The sequence below is a fragment of the Dunckerocampus dactyliophorus genome, chromosome 16, assembly GCF_027744805.1.
Source record: "Dunckerocampus dactyliophorus isolate RoL2022-P2 chromosome 16, RoL_Ddac_1.1, whole genome shotgun sequence".
Taxonomy (NCBI): domain Eukaryota; kingdom Metazoa; phylum Chordata; class Actinopteri; order Syngnathiformes; family Syngnathidae; genus Dunckerocampus; species Dunckerocampus dactyliophorus.
Window position 1 is genome coordinate 1,353,306 of NC_072834.1, and position 16,470 is coordinate 1,369,775.

The following is a 16,470-nucleotide window of genomic DNA, read 5'->3' on the forward strand; positions in this document are numbered from 1 at the left end:
CCGCTGATGACATCATAGACGGACGACGGAGCTGACTTCCGGTTCCTGTTTCCAGCTAATAGGCTGCTAACAAGAACATTATGAGTTAACAACACGTCAAGACGAGCGCCATACTGTACGCTAACCAAAAAACGATGCTAAATTTTGTCGTAAATTTTCTCTGTTAACCGAAAAACCGGGGCGTACGCTTACCGTGGTTCTACTGTAAATCACTTTTATCCAATCAACAAGGGTTCTGCCCCTCTAACTTTACAGAGCAGTACACGGAAAGCAGGTAGTGGGGTGAGTATGAACTCACTAAGAAAGCAGGTCTTGCAGAGGTCCATATCCATGCACTGCAGACACCGGTAGCGGTGCCAAGGTGCCATCCTCTCACAGCCGTCACAGGAGATCACAACATTGAGCAGGTCACAATGACGTGCAATAAACATGTGCATCTGTGAAACAGAATGTGTAACATTGGTGTACAAGGTCAATCAATCAGACACAGTATTGCTTTTTTTTCTGTACCTTTCGTCTGTCCTCCATGGAGTCCTCTTCATCGATTTTGTCATACCACTTTTCAAACATTCCATCCATACACTCGTCCATCCACTCCTGGTTCTTTTTGTAGTCTGCAATTTCATCCTCTTCTGTCCACTGACTAATGATTAACATACGCCAAAAAAAACCCACATTCAATTATAATTCCTGCTTCTTCAAATATGAGAGACTGGTCCACTGGTGTGCATAAAAGACCGATACGTAGCACAGAGATGCCACCTTTTCTGGCACAGCCCACATGGTTTATTACCTGATGGCAATGTCATGAACACTAATGTTCTCCTGGGACATGCTTAGTAGGAGCTCAGGAAGCTTGATGTTCAGAAACAGAGGAAGGTCGTGCACATCCCAATTCATGTCTAGGAGGTGCAACAAGCAGGTTTGCACACAAGACAGGGCTGGTAGAAGAGTTCTGGTGGGGAGGGGTGATTAGGGTATGGTTACACTGCTCATCACACACACTTCCTTGCATAAATCCCTTCTGCAATCGCTTTGTAAAGCGCGAGCTTACTTTTCATTGAGACTACTAAAACCTTGGACTGCCTCCACCAGGATTAGGATCAGCTGATGGTAGGACCGTCGCACTTGTTCCCCAAGCTCTCGCTCACTGTCTGACAACTGAGAGAAATAACTGCAAAAAGAACATTTTGAGTCAAACTAACTTGGTAATCACATCAATCAATCAATCAATCAATCACTCAATCAATCTCGACAAATCAATCTGGAGTGCTGAAGTTGTGCATATTCATTCTGTTCAGCCAAAGAGACACAAATGCATACGGTCATGGAAAAGGTTTAAGAACGTGCACCTGGTGAAGTCTTTCTGACATGTCAACAGTTCCTGTAGAAACAGGATGCAGGGGGCTTGGAAAAGGTGCGGCTTTCCCAGGGAATGCAAACACTCTTGAACGATCTCCAGGACTTTGCACACACTAACAGCCTGAGCTTTGTTCAGCGACAGGGTCTGCAGGATGCTAGATGAGGAATAACATGATCGTAAAACTGTGTATACGGTATACATTGAAAAATAATAAGAGACCGGATGTTACACACTTTGCTGTTGTGAGAGCATTGTCCTTGATGAAGTTCAGTATGTGTTTGAGAACTAGGTAGCGATCCTTGATAGAGGGGGTCGCGCACGGTTCTTCTATCGAGCGGCATGAGAGGAGGCGCAGCCGTGCTCGGCTGAATGAGGCTTTATGGGATAAGGCAGAAGGAGAGGCTGGACTGCCGGCTCCCCAGGATGAGAGGCTCTCTGTGGAGCCTTTGTGGCCTGACTTGCAGTGCACGCATGAAGGGATCGGGACACTGGGAAGTTGGCTCTGTCCTGGCTTGGCCCCGACGTTGTCTGCAGACACCGTCGGATGCTCAAGCGAGGAGCCGGCCTGGAAATCATCTTCAGAGATTGAGCTAGGGCAGTGAAGAGGATCACTGCTGCCCTCTGCAGTTTTGGACGAATCACAGTCTGTGCACAGCATGCCACAAGGAGAAAAACTGAAGAGCAGGAGGGACTTTTCAATGCACATCTCAGCTGCAGAAAAAGAAAGGAAGACATGAGCAAAATAGTACAAAGAAGAAAGACAATGATTAGGACGCATCTTCACCTAGTGTCTCCATAGTGACCTCATCAGGACCTTCTTCCTTCTCATCGGGAGCATTCATTTTGCCCACAATGTATCTCTGCTTCATCTCCAACTAACAGATAAAGTGTGATCAGTACTTACGCTCATAGACACGATCAAATCAGTAGTTTGCTAAGGTTATTAAACACTTTATTAAGTCATGATTGCATAATGAGTCCTCACCATCCATGTTCTGATGCTGTCTGCCAGTGAATACACCTGCACAAAGTCCTCACTGAAACAGGACTTGCATTCTTGATTGACTATTTATTGGAAAAACAACAAACAGTATGAGATACCCCGTGGATCAGTCATGGCATTGATGTACATGGCAAGCGTACATGTGATGATAAATAAACAGGGCTGTCAAAAATAGTGGTAGTAACTATCTTATTTCATTAATTCCGTTACGTTTTTAGCGTAATTAAAGCATGCGCATCACGTCAGGCCACGCCTCTCTGTTATCACGGCTGACGGAGGCATAGTTTAGCCTCTGATATTAACTAAGCATTACCGTAGGTCTTCAGGGCATGGATGAGGGCAGGTGTATGGTAGACCATGGCTGCCCAAATGGCATTCACCGCATGGTCTGTCATTGACCCGGTGGCGATCTCATTCCTCACTGCCTGCTTTCTGCAGCCCTGCACAAGGATTCTCAACAGTTCTGTTCCAGTGTCTGTCGGCTTTTGGGAGGGGTTCCATCGGGCAAAGTTCTCCAGGAACCTCATTACGTCATCAAGTTTATAGGTATTAATCTAATACACACAAACGTAAAACAGTGTAAGAGTCCGGCTGCATAGCAAGAGTCAAGCTGAGATGACAACATGACATACCTGAACTGATTTGTTCTGATCTGTGTCCCTTGACTCACACAACCCGTGCCTGAGAATGGGTTTCCACAGAGGTGAAGACTGAACATGAGACACTTTCCAAGGCGGAAGCTCTTTCACAGAGCGCACCTCTGGATAAACAGACACAGCATATATAAACAGTACACTCTATTTGGAAGAAGTCGACACAGCGTGGTCGCAGAAAATCTGCACTGTTAGGCCGTACAATAACCAAGACATATTTTCAGCAATAATTTGCGTCAATCATAGAAAACCGGGCGCACGAAAACCGATATTCCACTGTCAGAAAACTGGTTTCTTTTTACAATTTTACCGCACAATCTACTTATTTGTACCAAACATCTGTACAAATGATGCTCAGTTTGGATTGACAGTAATACAGATACTGTGCAAATGCTATTCAAGTAAAGAATAAATGTCATGTAACTTCACATTCACCACCATCCATCAGCAGAGAACACTAGCTACAACAAAATGAACAAATACGTAAGTTTGATGATTATTTTGTGCATTGATAACGTTTAAAAGATTTTGTTGATATTGGCGTTCCCATCCCCGCATGGTGCAGCGCAGTGGGGCTTTATCGCTGGTTGTATGTATTTTTGTACTTCAGATATCGTGATTGTTAAACTTTCCCCTTCAATTTGCAGATCGATTATGCAGATTTAAACCATAGCCATCGTCAGGAGACAAAAAAATAAAATAAACGCGCTGCTCAAATTCAAGCCCTTCAAACGGAAGAATGCCGACATCAGACTGGAATAAAAGATGTGGGATGATTACTTATCTATTTATCTGTGCTCATGTGAAACTTTACCAAAATGTAACCATGCAAAATACACATTTTAACCCAGAATTACTTTCAAATTAATTCACTATGTTCAATATTTGTACACAATATGTTGGATGATTACTTACAAATTTACAAATTCAAGCCATTCAAACAGAAGAATGGCAACATCAGACTGGAATAAAAGATATGTGGGATGATTACTGACCTACAGTCAAACTTGTCTATAGCGGCCACTAGAGGGAGTCTGCAAAAGTGGCCGCTATAGACAGGTGGCCTCTATAGACAGGTTGGCGTCCAGTTTGAATGTTGACCAGTAGAGAAAAAAAAGGGGGAGGGGAAATAATAATGTTGACCAGTATAATAATGTTGACCAGTAGAGGGCACTGTGGGACTGCGGATAAAAGTTGTACAGCACTACTGATGTTCTTATTCTTTTTCTTGTGTTTTCTTTCTTTTCCTGGTAGAATGAACAGAATAAGAATTTCATTGCTTAGTATAACTGTCTGTTTTACTATGCATATGACAATAAAACTCTTGAATCTTGAATCTACTAGGCTTGTTATTATCCACGACCCACAGAACAAAGCTGTGCTAGTAATGTCTTACGCTTGTTTTTAATATTTTACTTTTTATACGGCAGAGTGACATTACAGCTTTAGTTCATCAGGAAGTGACGGGAAGTGACGGTGGGTGTCCTGAGCAGGAGAGCTAGGCTCAGTGCTAGCTGTGAGTTTGGAGAGAGTTGGGAAGTGTGTTTATGTTGGCGTGGATGTAAAGTCCTGCAGTGTTCTCCGCTGTTAATAAAGCCATTAAAGTGCATCGGCGACGTGAGTCTCTCCTTCCCCACAACAAGCGGCATTACAGTATTGACACACATTGTGCACATTGTCTCACACCAGGAAATAAACGGTGTCACTTGTTACAGGCATTGGCTGGACAGCTATGTAGTGGGGCTTGTTTAACCTTTGCCTTGTGGGCAAGCAGGAAGGAGAGACGATGCTGAGAGATGTGTGTGTGTTCTGAGCTGCTGTCTGGTGGCCGCGTTCAATAAATAAAGTTGGCAGAAGCAACAGGAGAAGTTTCCTTCTTTGCTTCGGAGCTGAATAACACTGACAAGTTAACAGACTAGTAGCGAACGAAAAAGAAGACGGTTTTGTTTGTGTCGAATACAGAAGATGAGGACTTTGATGGATTTGTGGATGAGGATTAATGAAAAATAACGTGAGTACATTCTAAAATACTTCAATTAAGTACAACCTAACTCAGTTTTGCTCCTGCTGGCTTTTTAAAAACATATGCTAGCATGGTTTTAGCGTGCAGGCAGTATTGTATTGCATTGTAGCGTCGTTGGGAGCACGTCCTGTTCCCAGCCTACTTTGCGGTAATGTTTTGTTGCAAATGCTCTTAAAGTTACATGTTTGACCAGGAAATAGCAAGCTCAAAAGAAGACTGCTTTTTTATGTGGAACAACTGACAGTTTGTGTGGATCTTGTGAATGATTGTGACTGAGCTAGGACTCAGTAATTAAAGTCTACACACGACGGCTTCATTGATTGAAAAACAAAACTTTTTCGTGCATGAAGCTTCTACTTCAGTCGGTAATTTGGCCGCTATATGCGGTCAGATATTGACCAAGGGAGACAAAACGGTGCCCGCTGGCCGCGTTAGACAGGTGACTGCTATATACAGGGTCTATAACATGTAAATTTGCTGCGGGGGATTTTTCAGTGGCCGCTATAAGCAGGTGGCTGTTCTATAAAAGGTGGCCGCTAAGACAGGTTTGACTGTATTTATTAGTGCTCATGTGAAACGTTATGCGAAATGTGACCATGCAAAATACACAACTTTGACCCGAAATGACTATCAATTTAATACCAACTAATATTTCAAGTTAATTATCAAAAGATGTGTTTTTAAGTGTGCAGGAATAGGGGGTATGTGGCTTCAGGTGAAATGTCTGAAGGGGTACGCTACTGTAAAACATTTGGGAAGCACTGGCATACGGTATACTGGATATGAAAGGACACATTTTATGCTATTAGAACGTTCACCATGATGGCCCAACAAGTGCAACTGGCAAACATTACAAGATGAAGGATAAATACGAAACACAGACTTTGACAACAGTTCCGAAGCGCAATCTCACCATGAGGTGACTTGAGCGCCAGGGTTCTGGAGGCAAGACGCCCCATTAGGCGAGCCACAAGCAGCTGCAGGTCAGACATCCATGAAATGGTGATGTCCGGTAGACCCATGGCTGTGACAGTGAACTTGTAACCCCACTCATTATTGCTGCTGTCAGAGTGGAAGAGGAACTGAAGCTGAGGGCCCGTGTCAAACGTTACCTTCTAAAGAGAGCAAAGAGAAGCAACGTGCGTGACAGGTACTGGTGGTGTCAAATATGGAGGCGTCCTGTGGTTAGATGGCTAATTCCTACCTTTGGCCACTTCTCAGTTCCAACCTTCATGTCATAGCGAAACTTCCCACCCCTGGAGTCGGTGAATTCTAGGTAGTCATACCTATGAATTGAAAAATGGGCATCAAACAACATGGGGAAAAGTATTTAATACACTTAAACAATAAACTAAAAGTATTAAATACTTACTTGCATTTGTGAGATGCAAACTTTTCCAATGACAATTTTAACTTAAAGGGTCACTGATATGATTGATCAACTTTGCTTAAGTATGTTCTATATTCTTTGTAATTATGTTCGTTTTTTGAAAATTCGCAAACATTACATTATATAGCTCGACTTTGGTATATTTTTCATCACAGCAGCAGTCGTGCCAAAAATGTTGTGTTGCTGCTGGATGTTCATAGCATCCCAGTGATACTGTAAATTTGTTTTCTTTTCCAAAAGAGGCAGGTTTAAGACAACAATGCACAAAGCAAGTGCAGAGAACGAGAGACAGATGGACGCCGCCTCGAGCTCTGTTCTTTGAAGTGAACATTTCCCTGATGACTGAATGAAGGAACACCTTTACAAGAAGCATTTGGCTTGAAAGTACGGTATAAACACATTTTGAAAAAGGATGCGACCTCTGCTTTTTCGGATACAGTCTGTGATGTACAGTACTGATTCTTAATCAGGTAATATTGAGAGAATGACGAATGAACGAACAGAAAAACAGAACATTCCCAGCACGATGGCATTCGATGTCATCGTAGTCACCTCTTCTCTGTCTCACAGCGTTCATCAAACTCTACTTCAAAGCAAGTAGCACCAGGGCAGGCGAAGATGCTGGTCTCATGCCGGCTGTCTTCATAGTTATGAGAGGACTCCATGGTCCAGGTCCTCAGCACCACAGGCTGTTGAGGCTGGTGCCAGCTCTCTTGGTCCACCTAATGGTACCATGTTGAGCAAATCATATTTCAAACACGCCTCACACAGACTGTATGTAGAAAGAATAGATCTTCTCATAAAACATTTTTTAGGAGTATGATGTGATGTACAGTAGAGCCCCGCTTTTCGACACCAGCAAATGGCAAAAAACTGCAAATAATTGATACACCCTTAAAAATGTCTACTTTTGACACACAACTCCCCCCCGACCCGCCTGCTACCTTGATGTTGTTGTTCTCCTCCGATTTCAGATCAACATTTGCAGTAACAGTGACTGTTGTACTTATTGGATTACCTTTTCATTAGAGCCCTGCTCTTCTCTCTTCAACTGTCATTGCTCACTCACGACACAATCTCGGTTTAAGCCCTAAATGTGCCTCACACACGTATTAAATGCATAAAATACATCATGGATGATAATTTAAGCTGATCGATGAACAGACAGAATCAGGAGTCGCGTCGTCTACATAATCCACACCGCTTGCCTGCTGTAATTCCAGTCTCGTTTTCCGATAATATATTAACTTGGCTAGATTGACTGTCGAGGCTGGTGCTGCCAGAGCCAAGCAATAATAAGCAATAATTAAAACAACTATTTTCGCAGACAAATTAATACATATTGGACCAAAAATCCGAGAGTATGCGGGGATCCACTGTAAATCCTAAAATCTAACATACTTTGTGGATTACAATCAGTGATTCTCCTTGAATGTTTTAAATACCTTTTATCCTCTGATAATATGACTATTATTGTCTTATATTATTATCACATATGAGACTTACCTTTGAAAAGATGTTTCCTGTGCCACTGGATAGACTTTTGAGGAGTTCGATCAGAGATGAGAAGCTCTTGAGCAGCAGACAGTGAGGAATGTCCAAAGAGCAAAGTTCCAGGAGGAAAACGAGCTAGCAGAGCAAATGTTCATTCAACGTGCATTCATTCTGCACCGCCAACTCAGATACAACTGCGCAATTCAAAAGCATGAGGTAATTACCAGCTGTCTGAAGACTGTGGCAAAGATGGAGTTGCCTAGCTTGTTGGTAATCTCAGTGCCAGTGTACTTCTCCAGCAGTGAAGCGAGTATGCCTTTAATACTTGCCAAGAACAGATTCACATCTGTCAAGAGAGCAGGATGAAAACAACACTGTATATGTCACTGTTAAAAAAAAAAAACCCAAAACGATTAATTCTACTCTTAACTGCATTGAATTACTTCCAAATACAGTCCTTAGTTCATCTCTTTGCACAACATCTGACAAAAGAGTAGCAGAATATACTGCCTCCTAATAAACACATACAAATAGAACAGTTACAGTTGATAAACGCTGATCAAAAATACATTTATAGTATATCACTATATCTATATATATATCTATATCTATATATATCTATATCTATATCTATATCTATATATATCTATATCTATATCTATATCTATATATATCTATATATATATATCTATCTATATATGTATATATATATATATAAACACTTCTTAGCATATCTACATGTATTGATTTATAAAATATCAAAAATGTAAATTGTATACTCCATCTTACTTTATTTATACTTAGTCCTAATGCTGATACACAAGTATCAATAATTCATACATAAGAGGTTGTTTGATTACTCGTTTGTTACTATTCTTTATATATATTGTATTTTTATTTTATCCTATTTTGTGCTGCGCTGTCTGTAAATGTGGTTGCAGTAAGAAAATGATTTCCTAAAGACGATGAATAAAATCCCAATGTATCTAAGCAAAGGCAATGTATCGGGGTGGTGTCTCACATTGTAGTAGCATGTCTCTGACCAGCTCCATGGTAGCAGCAGTGGAGGCGCTTCCTTTGAGTTGGAGGTAGCACCAAGAGAGGAGGCTACCTTGCAGAGCCCAGAACAAGGACAGCAACACTGCTCTACTGGATCCACCACTTTCATCCACCATCATAACCTCACACTGGAGAGAAAAGAAAGGGAGCATGCAACAACTCACCTTCTTCACGATGCAAGACAGTATATTTTCATAACCTTTCTGAAGGCGCTATGTCATTATGTGCCGGTGATCTCACCTCTCGTCTTGCCACCTGCAGCAGTGTCTCCATTACTCCTAGACTTGTGTTGACGTCGAAGTCTGCGTGAGCGCCTTTAGGTGGGAGCAGGAGAAGGCCACTGGGATCCTGGTCACTAAATGGAGAATCGTGTGCATGTCACGTGTGAGAGTACATTGTGCTCACATCCCTGTTGCACACATACCTGAAGTAATTACACAGCGACTCAAATGTCACTCTGACTGACGGCAGCTGATCTTCTGTGATATTTTTCTGCAAGAAAATAACATATACAACGCACAGAGAAATAGCAAGGTCAAGTTAATGAAGCAGAAAGTAAACATACCATCATGTTGAAGAGTTTGTCCCGCCTGATGTGTTTATCAGGGAAGAAAACGGCTGCTCCAGTAAGAATGGCCTTCACAGCCTCCTTGCGCAAGGCTTTTTCCACTAACGTCTCCCCCTCAGGCTCATTCACGACTGAAACAAGTGTTGACATGTTACCGCTTTTTTCACTTAAATCTAGTTATTGGTGTCCAAGGATGATGGAAATGGTTCATACTGTGGCAGAGGTGAGAGTAAAGCTCCTGAACCGCCCTGACAGAATCACTGACGGGCTCCACGCTGCTGGATGTGGATGGTCCGTCTGCTGCTGGATCAACCGTTGCGCCACTCGCCTCTGGGGGCCGAGCGGGCGAAGGGCCGGGCAGCATGGGGAAGCAGTTCTGCAGCAACTGAAGTAGATGGATTCGACTCCTCAACACCTCTTCTCCCTCACTGAGAAAGCCAAACACACGGTTACAGGTGAGAACCCCATCCTGTGGGGATACGCACACAATAAAGCTAAAGAAAAATAATACTCACATCACCATCAGTTTACTGTAGAAGCTCCAGAAGAGGTCCAGTTTAAGCCCAGTAAAGTCCAGAAGATACTTTAACTTTAAGTGAGAGGTATCCTGTAGGAAATGAGTGTAAAAAATCTAAATGGCATTTATCACATCCAGGGGCAGACTTACCATAAGGCAAACACAGTCAATTGCAGAGGGCCCCGAGATTTGTAGGGGACCCCAAACATTTAATAAAAAAGTATTATTTACTTTGTTCTTCTATTTAAAGTACATATCACTGTTTTTGTCTTAAGTCAAGTCCTTAAAACTATCTCAACATGCATAATCTACCATGACCGTGCGGACCACTCCCCCTCCCTTCTCATGCGATAGACTATTCTGTTACTGCGCATGTGCAGATTGATTCAGGAAGACGGTAGAAAAACAAACTTGTTGGTACGGTTTGGAGAAAAATGAAGAAGAGTCACACCAGTGGAGCGGAGAAGAGGACAAGGCGAGAAGAAAATAAACAGTTTTTATCAAAACAACGTAGGTCACAACAACCGACACGACAGCACTGTCATCACTCTGGAGCGACATGTATGTTTTTTTCCCCACACTGACAGCCACGAGAGGGCGCTCTGGGTTTATGTGCCAGTGTCTGCTAGCCTATCGCTACAACGTAAACATCAAAACAACTGAGAAAGCCTGAACATATAAATGCCCCCCAAAACAAAATCATATTCTGCAAGTAAACTAGTTATGTTATGTTGTTTAGGTTGTAGTTATCTGAATAACTGTTAATATGCTAGGTTAACATACCACCTATTCACGTTATATTAAGCCTGTTGTTCTCCATTTTATTGTTATTACTATAACCTGCCTTTCAAGATGAAATGTCTGTTCTTGGTCTGGTTTTATAAAATAAATTTCCCCCCCAAAATACAAATGGTCCAGTGAGACTTTCTTCTTCATTGTGCATTTTTGGCGGGTGCGACTTATACTCCGGAAAATACCTTATATTAAATGTTGCTTAATTATCAATTATAGAAAAAGCATTGAGATGACTCACTTGTTCGGTAATAATAATCTCCCAGGAAGATTTGAAGGACTTTATCTAGCTCAGGAAATAGGAGAATTTTCTCATATTCACACTTGTTAGTGGATTATAAACATGAATATATATTTTTTTTGAATCTATAATAATAATAGTAAATAAATAAAGACAATTAAATAAATACATTTAAAACAGAACAAACATTTGTTAGTGTAGTATGAGGATGTGGCGAGGCCCAATGACCGGGTTTGCCTTAGGCCCCAAAATGACTAAATACTGTACATCCCTGATCATATACTTTTTTCAGTGAAATATGGTGTTGAGGATGTGAGATTTGTCATAGTAAAAGATTTCCGGCACTGAATCTAAACTAATAATTACAAATCGCTTTTTTTGCAAATGTTGATCCGGATTTTCATCGATCACATGGTGGTTGTTGGCCCTTCGCTGGCGGTCCCGGAGCGTAAGCCCTTTACTGAGCAACATTTACTGAGCAACAAACACCCACAGGACTGTTGTTATAAATTACCAAATCCCGTGTCAGCTGTTGAATGAAGAACAAAGTCTTGTTCAGAAGACAAAGGCCAGTGACAGCATCGTGCTTGCAGTGCTCTCCCTCAGAGCTAAGGTCATCAAGGTCTCCCAGCTTCTCCGTTTCAACACACGAGTAGCCACTGAAGCTGAGCGACTGCACCCCGAGGCGCTCAGCAGTGTCCTGCCTGGTGCACAGGAACTTGACCATCAGAAACTGAAACAAAACAGGGACACGAGTGAAAAACATGTGCTAGGGGTGTCAAGAGACGATGCACGAGATTGGGTCTACAGAACGAGACGAAACGAGATTTTAGCATTAATTTTTTTTTAAAGTGCAACGAAATGACTGGACAAACTGTTTTTATTTAACAGAGTCACAAAACAATGCAATTGCCTTCTGAAATGTTGTTGTCCCGCAAATTGATGCTAAGAGATATTATCAGCATTCTTTGAGACCAAATAAACCTCTGTTATGATGATATACAAAAACGTATCATGATAATGCAATCTTATGTCTAATATCTTTCACTCTGTAAAGCTGTGGAATTGCCGTTTGTGACATGTATTTTCTCACAGGCAATTCGTACGGTCTATAAAACATTTGGAACATTTCTTGAAATTCTGGCTTTTTAAACTATTAAAGAGCAACATTTCTTCTGCGCACTCTCTGTGAATGCACACCATTTTTGTTCAGGTGCTGAAACCAACCCTCTTCCTGCCAGTTTGGAGGTGAAAGACGAGGAAAACAGACACGCATGTGTTACCAGCGGCACCAGACCTAGGGGAATCTGGACCAGTAGCAAAGTTTACACAGGCTAGGGAGCACTGTGTATCCAATGAAATGACTGTGAAACAATAGCGAGAGAGAGAGATCCAAAGCTAGCGTCTTCTCATGACTGAGCTCATATTTTAATAAGTGGTGCATGGCTAAAGCTAACTGCCCCAGTCTCCCTACAAAATCACTCAGCATCATGATGCACCCCGTGTTGATGTAAACATGTCATTACAGTGTCATAGTAAAATACAGTACATGGAAAACCGTGCTTAGTAAGGTTCAGCTATTAACAAAAATTGGGTGGGAGTGCCTGTTTAATTTACAAATCTGCATGTAGCATTTCCAATCGCCTACACAGGCACATGGAAATATATGCAGGGCAGCAAAATTATCCAGATCGTTTTCTTTTGTGAGTAATTTATTATTTTTTTTATTATTGCAAGATAGTAGATGCAGTGCTGTCTGAAATGAAAGCGTAATAGATAAAGCCCTATTTCCACTAAGTAGTCCAGTTCTCCTTTTGTAATTTGTTTACTACACTGTTCCTCTTCTTTAAAATCATTTGGCGGGTTATACTGCGTTGTGTTGCATTGACATCACGCTACCGTCACAAACACACCCTCTGGTTAACCGTGGCAAGATGAAGTACAACTAGGAGGAAAAGACGGCTGACGTAACACCACAGTGTTATGGAATCACCGGTTGAGGACATAACATGTGAGGGTGTAAAAAAAAAAAAAAAAAAAAAGGACGTGCAACAAAAACAAGGCAATTAGTTGTGCGAGTGGACGTAGAATGTACCTTTGCGACACGACACTGCTGCAGCTTGAGCTCCACATCATTCCAGTCCTCCTCCACCTCAAACCAACCAATGGGATCATCCTCGGACAGTGCTGGAATCCTCACACTGTAGGTCAAGTGACAAGATGATGTGTCAGCTTTCACTGAAACCACTGATTCACATCCCCAAGCTGCTGAGGGGCATCCACAGTCCAGACACAAACACTAACGGTATGCTGTGTGAGTTTGGAGAGATAAGCAATCCGTCATTCTTATGCTTATCTTTATAGCATGTACAGGTAGTCCTCTGGTTTTCGTACAAATTCCGTTTCCAGACTTTTGGTGGAAGTCGGCTCTTATACCGTAAATTCCGGTGTACTAAATTTAAAGGAAAAAAACAGATTTGTACATAAAGTGGCATACTGTGGCACGCACAAGTCCGTGAGGACCAGGCAGGTCTTTATTTGACAGGAGCCAATCATGAGCTGTGAAAAAAGTCACGAGCTTGTCAACCCATTGGAAACTGCAGGAGGTCATGACTCAATACAACAGTCTGACTCACTGTGTCATCTTACACACAACAATAAACTCATCACACAGCAACTTAACACTCAAAAGGTATACCTCAGAAATATACCAACATGTACCAATACGAATTTAAAATGGGAAAACCAATTTTCCCATAACGCATTTCATTTGAGGACAAGCAGCATAGAAAAATGGATGGATCGCACTGCAATGCTGGCTCTGTCCACCAGAGGGAGCCAGAAGAGCCCGGAGCGCAGAGGCCAGAGGGAGGCTGACGTCATTGCAGTGCCCCAATGGATGCATTGCATTATGGGAAAACTTTAAGAGTTGTTTTTTTGCATTTCAAACTTGTATCGGTACATGCTTGTACATTTGTCAGGCTGTTGAGTGTTAAGTTGCTGTGCGATGAGTTTCGCGTTGTTAGTAAAGTGCTCTTAGTAAGATGACATCGAGGTTGTCAGGGAGGGCATCCGGCATAAAAACTAAGCCAAAATATGATTGACTCGCTGTTGGAACTGTTACGGTATGTGATGATGTATGAATCAGCGTTATAGCCCTCAATTTATTTCTTTGGAATATCAGATAGGTGACACACCTTTGACACTACCGTGTTTGAAGTTTGACCAATTGTTCAGTGACGCACACGCACACTCCTCAAGCAGTCATTGGCTTATCTATCTATAGATTTAAACAAAGCAGAAGCCTACTTGTCTTGCACAAACACTTTGTAGTCCTTGTAGTCCCACGCATCGTACTTGCTGAACCTCTTGAAATGCTTTTCTGCGTCAAAGGGTTCTTCGTCCTTGTAAGCAAACACCAAGCCACATTTTGCTCCAATGGCCCCTTTTCGCACCTTACCCCAAAAAACAGAGACGAGGATGTGCACAGCTGTCAGCGCTACCAAATCCACAGTAACAGACACAGCATGAGGATACTCACATTTATCTTCATTTGAGTGACCTGAAAATTGGCGTGGTCCTCGGTGGACAGGATCACGCTGGCTTTCTTCTTGCCACTTTCAGTGAGAAAACCTTCACAACAACAATTGTGTGATTGTAACCTGAGGGTTTGGTCATAAGGATGACAAATATTTCTTCTAGGGCTGTCAAAAATGGAGCGTTAATAGCGGCAACTAATTGATTTCATGAATTACATGAATTAGTAATTACGGTTTTTGGCGTTGTCAACGAATGCACACCATGCCAAGTCACCCCGCTGTTGTGACGGCAGACAGACGCACAATAGTGTCCCCACACGGTCGGGCAATCTTTTAGAACTTTATTCTGACCAGAACACAAAAGCAGTGCAATTTCAACGCCATATATGTAATGCTAACTCACAAACACAACACTTCCTCATTGTCACTAGACGACAGCGAGGTGCATTCAGGTGCACTCCAAACAACACAACAAGGTCTTTATTACGCGTGTATGTGGTGTCTAAATAAACAGAAAATACAGAAGGACCATTAACTATTTACAGTTTTTACATTTGGAACTGAACCGTGTGTGTGCATGTGTGCGCACGCATGTGTGCATGCATGCTTTAAAATGTCCTTCTGCACACTACACTCCTCCACACTCTATCACTTCCTCCTTCCTGTCGTGTGTGATTTCTCTGTCCACACGATCCCCGCCGAGCTCTTATCAATTGCACTTGAGCCACCTGGTGGCCGTTTTTATGGCTTAAAAATGGCTCTGAAGTGAAATCCATTAGGGGGGAGTTGCGTCATCACCTCTTTTTGCCTCTCGCACAAAAGAAATGTAAAAGCTGTACAAATACGTTGTTGTGGTATTGAATGTGTTAAGTATGTTCAAAAATTCCAGAAAATACTTCTACACTCAAAACAGTGCGTTCAACTAAAAAAAAACACGTGGTGTCTGCTCATGGCTCATAATAACAGTTCAAGTGTGATTCATATCTTTTGTTCCATTAAAGAGACTACTGTTAGGCACAGCTATCTTTTAGCTTGATTTCAAGTTTCGGTTCATTTGGAGCTACTAACACACAGAACTATATAACATTGTGTCCTGTTGTTCTTTTTTCTTCATAAAATAAGTAAAATGGGCATATTTCACACAATGTTGCAAGTGGTGATTAATCAATTTGGAAACTGTGATTAATTTGATTGAAATTTGTAATCATTTGACAGCTTTGCATTTTTCACAACGTGACGCACCGTCTCCAGTGGAGGATTCTGTAAACATGTTCTCTGGTCCCGATTTCTCCTCTTTACTCTTTACATCGCAGGCCTGTAAGTGCAGCTGAAGAGGCTTCCCTGTGATGACATACGATTGTGCTGGTTATTAAAACAAACATGTATATATTTGCTCATGCGTTCAAAAAATATCCACATTTGTATGACGTTTGCCAATTCAATTCAGGCATTTACAGGAGGTGAGTATCAACGACGGTGTAGATCGTTCCGGTGAACGAAAAAGACGTTACCGTTTCGATAGAGCAGCTGTAGCCTGACGGAGGCCATTGAAAGGATGAGGGAGGAGGCCTTGTATTCCGTCTGTAAGTGATCACTGATGCAGCAAAGGGCTTGGAGCACTTTGGCCACGCTGCCTCTGGCCAGAGCGAAGGCGAGGAGGGTCAGCTCGGCATCAGGACTCACACAGCAGCTTCCCAGATACAAAGAGACAAACATCAGCATTCAATCAGATATTTTTTCATATTAAAAATCAGATTGTATCAGGCAATTTTTTCTGAACACAGAGAATTCCCTTCAAGACATATAAAAACCCAAGTATTGTCAATCT

The 16,470-nt window shown here is 42.0% G+C and overlaps 1 protein-coding gene across 3 annotated transcripts in view; it reads right to left on the reverse strand.

The window, feature by feature from the left end:
- The window catches only part of zzef1 (zinc finger, ZZ-type with EF hand domain 1), a 39,556-nt gene that overhangs the window by 17,377 nt on the left and 5,709 nt on the right, over nucleotides 1-16,470 (reverse strand). For all 3 annotated transcript variants that reach the window (XR_008566388.1, XR_008566389.1, XM_054755324.1), the window contains exons 8-34: nucleotides 16,154-16,332; nucleotides 15,885-15,983; nucleotides 14,645-14,736; nucleotides 14,413-14,558; nucleotides 13,199-13,304; nucleotides 11,618-11,836; nucleotides 10,069-10,160; nucleotides 9,767-9,981; nucleotides 9,551-9,684; nucleotides 9,410-9,477; nucleotides 9,226-9,340; nucleotides 8,948-9,113; nucleotides 8,151-8,272; nucleotides 7,939-8,061; nucleotides 6,985-7,154; nucleotides 6,247-6,328; nucleotides 5,956-6,157; nucleotides 2,999-3,126; nucleotides 2,680-2,920; nucleotides 2,349-2,428; nucleotides 2,148-2,238; nucleotides 1,597-2,074; nucleotides 1,353-1,517; nucleotides 1,055-1,174; nucleotides 794-955; nucleotides 511-643; nucleotides 299-437 (exon numbers count right to left, since the gene is read on the reverse strand). Coding sequence is in view for 1 of the 3 variants with exons in the window: in XM_054755324.1 (XP_054611299.1) it covers nucleotides 299-437; nucleotides 511-643; nucleotides 794-955; nucleotides 1,055-1,174; nucleotides 1,353-1,517; nucleotides 1,597-2,074; nucleotides 2,148-2,238; nucleotides 2,349-2,428; nucleotides 2,680-2,920; nucleotides 2,999-3,126; nucleotides 5,956-6,157; nucleotides 6,247-6,328; nucleotides 6,985-7,154; nucleotides 7,939-8,061; nucleotides 8,151-8,272; nucleotides 8,948-9,113; nucleotides 9,226-9,340; nucleotides 9,410-9,477; nucleotides 9,551-9,684; nucleotides 9,767-9,981; nucleotides 10,069-10,160; nucleotides 11,618-11,836; nucleotides 13,199-13,304; nucleotides 14,413-14,558; nucleotides 14,645-14,736; nucleotides 15,885-15,983; nucleotides 16,154-16,332 (4,067 nt within the window). In the remaining 2 variants the exon portion in view is untranslated. The remainder of the gene's footprint in view (nucleotides 1-298; nucleotides 438-510; nucleotides 644-793; nucleotides 956-1,054; nucleotides 1,175-1,352; nucleotides 1,518-1,596; nucleotides 2,075-2,147; nucleotides 2,239-2,348; nucleotides 2,429-2,679; nucleotides 2,921-2,998; nucleotides 3,127-5,955; nucleotides 6,158-6,246; nucleotides 6,329-6,984; nucleotides 7,155-7,938; nucleotides 8,062-8,150; nucleotides 8,273-8,947; nucleotides 9,114-9,225; nucleotides 9,341-9,409; nucleotides 9,478-9,550; nucleotides 9,685-9,766; nucleotides 9,982-10,068; nucleotides 10,161-11,617; nucleotides 11,837-13,198; nucleotides 13,305-14,412; nucleotides 14,559-14,644; nucleotides 14,737-15,884; nucleotides 15,984-16,153; nucleotides 16,333-16,470) is intronic.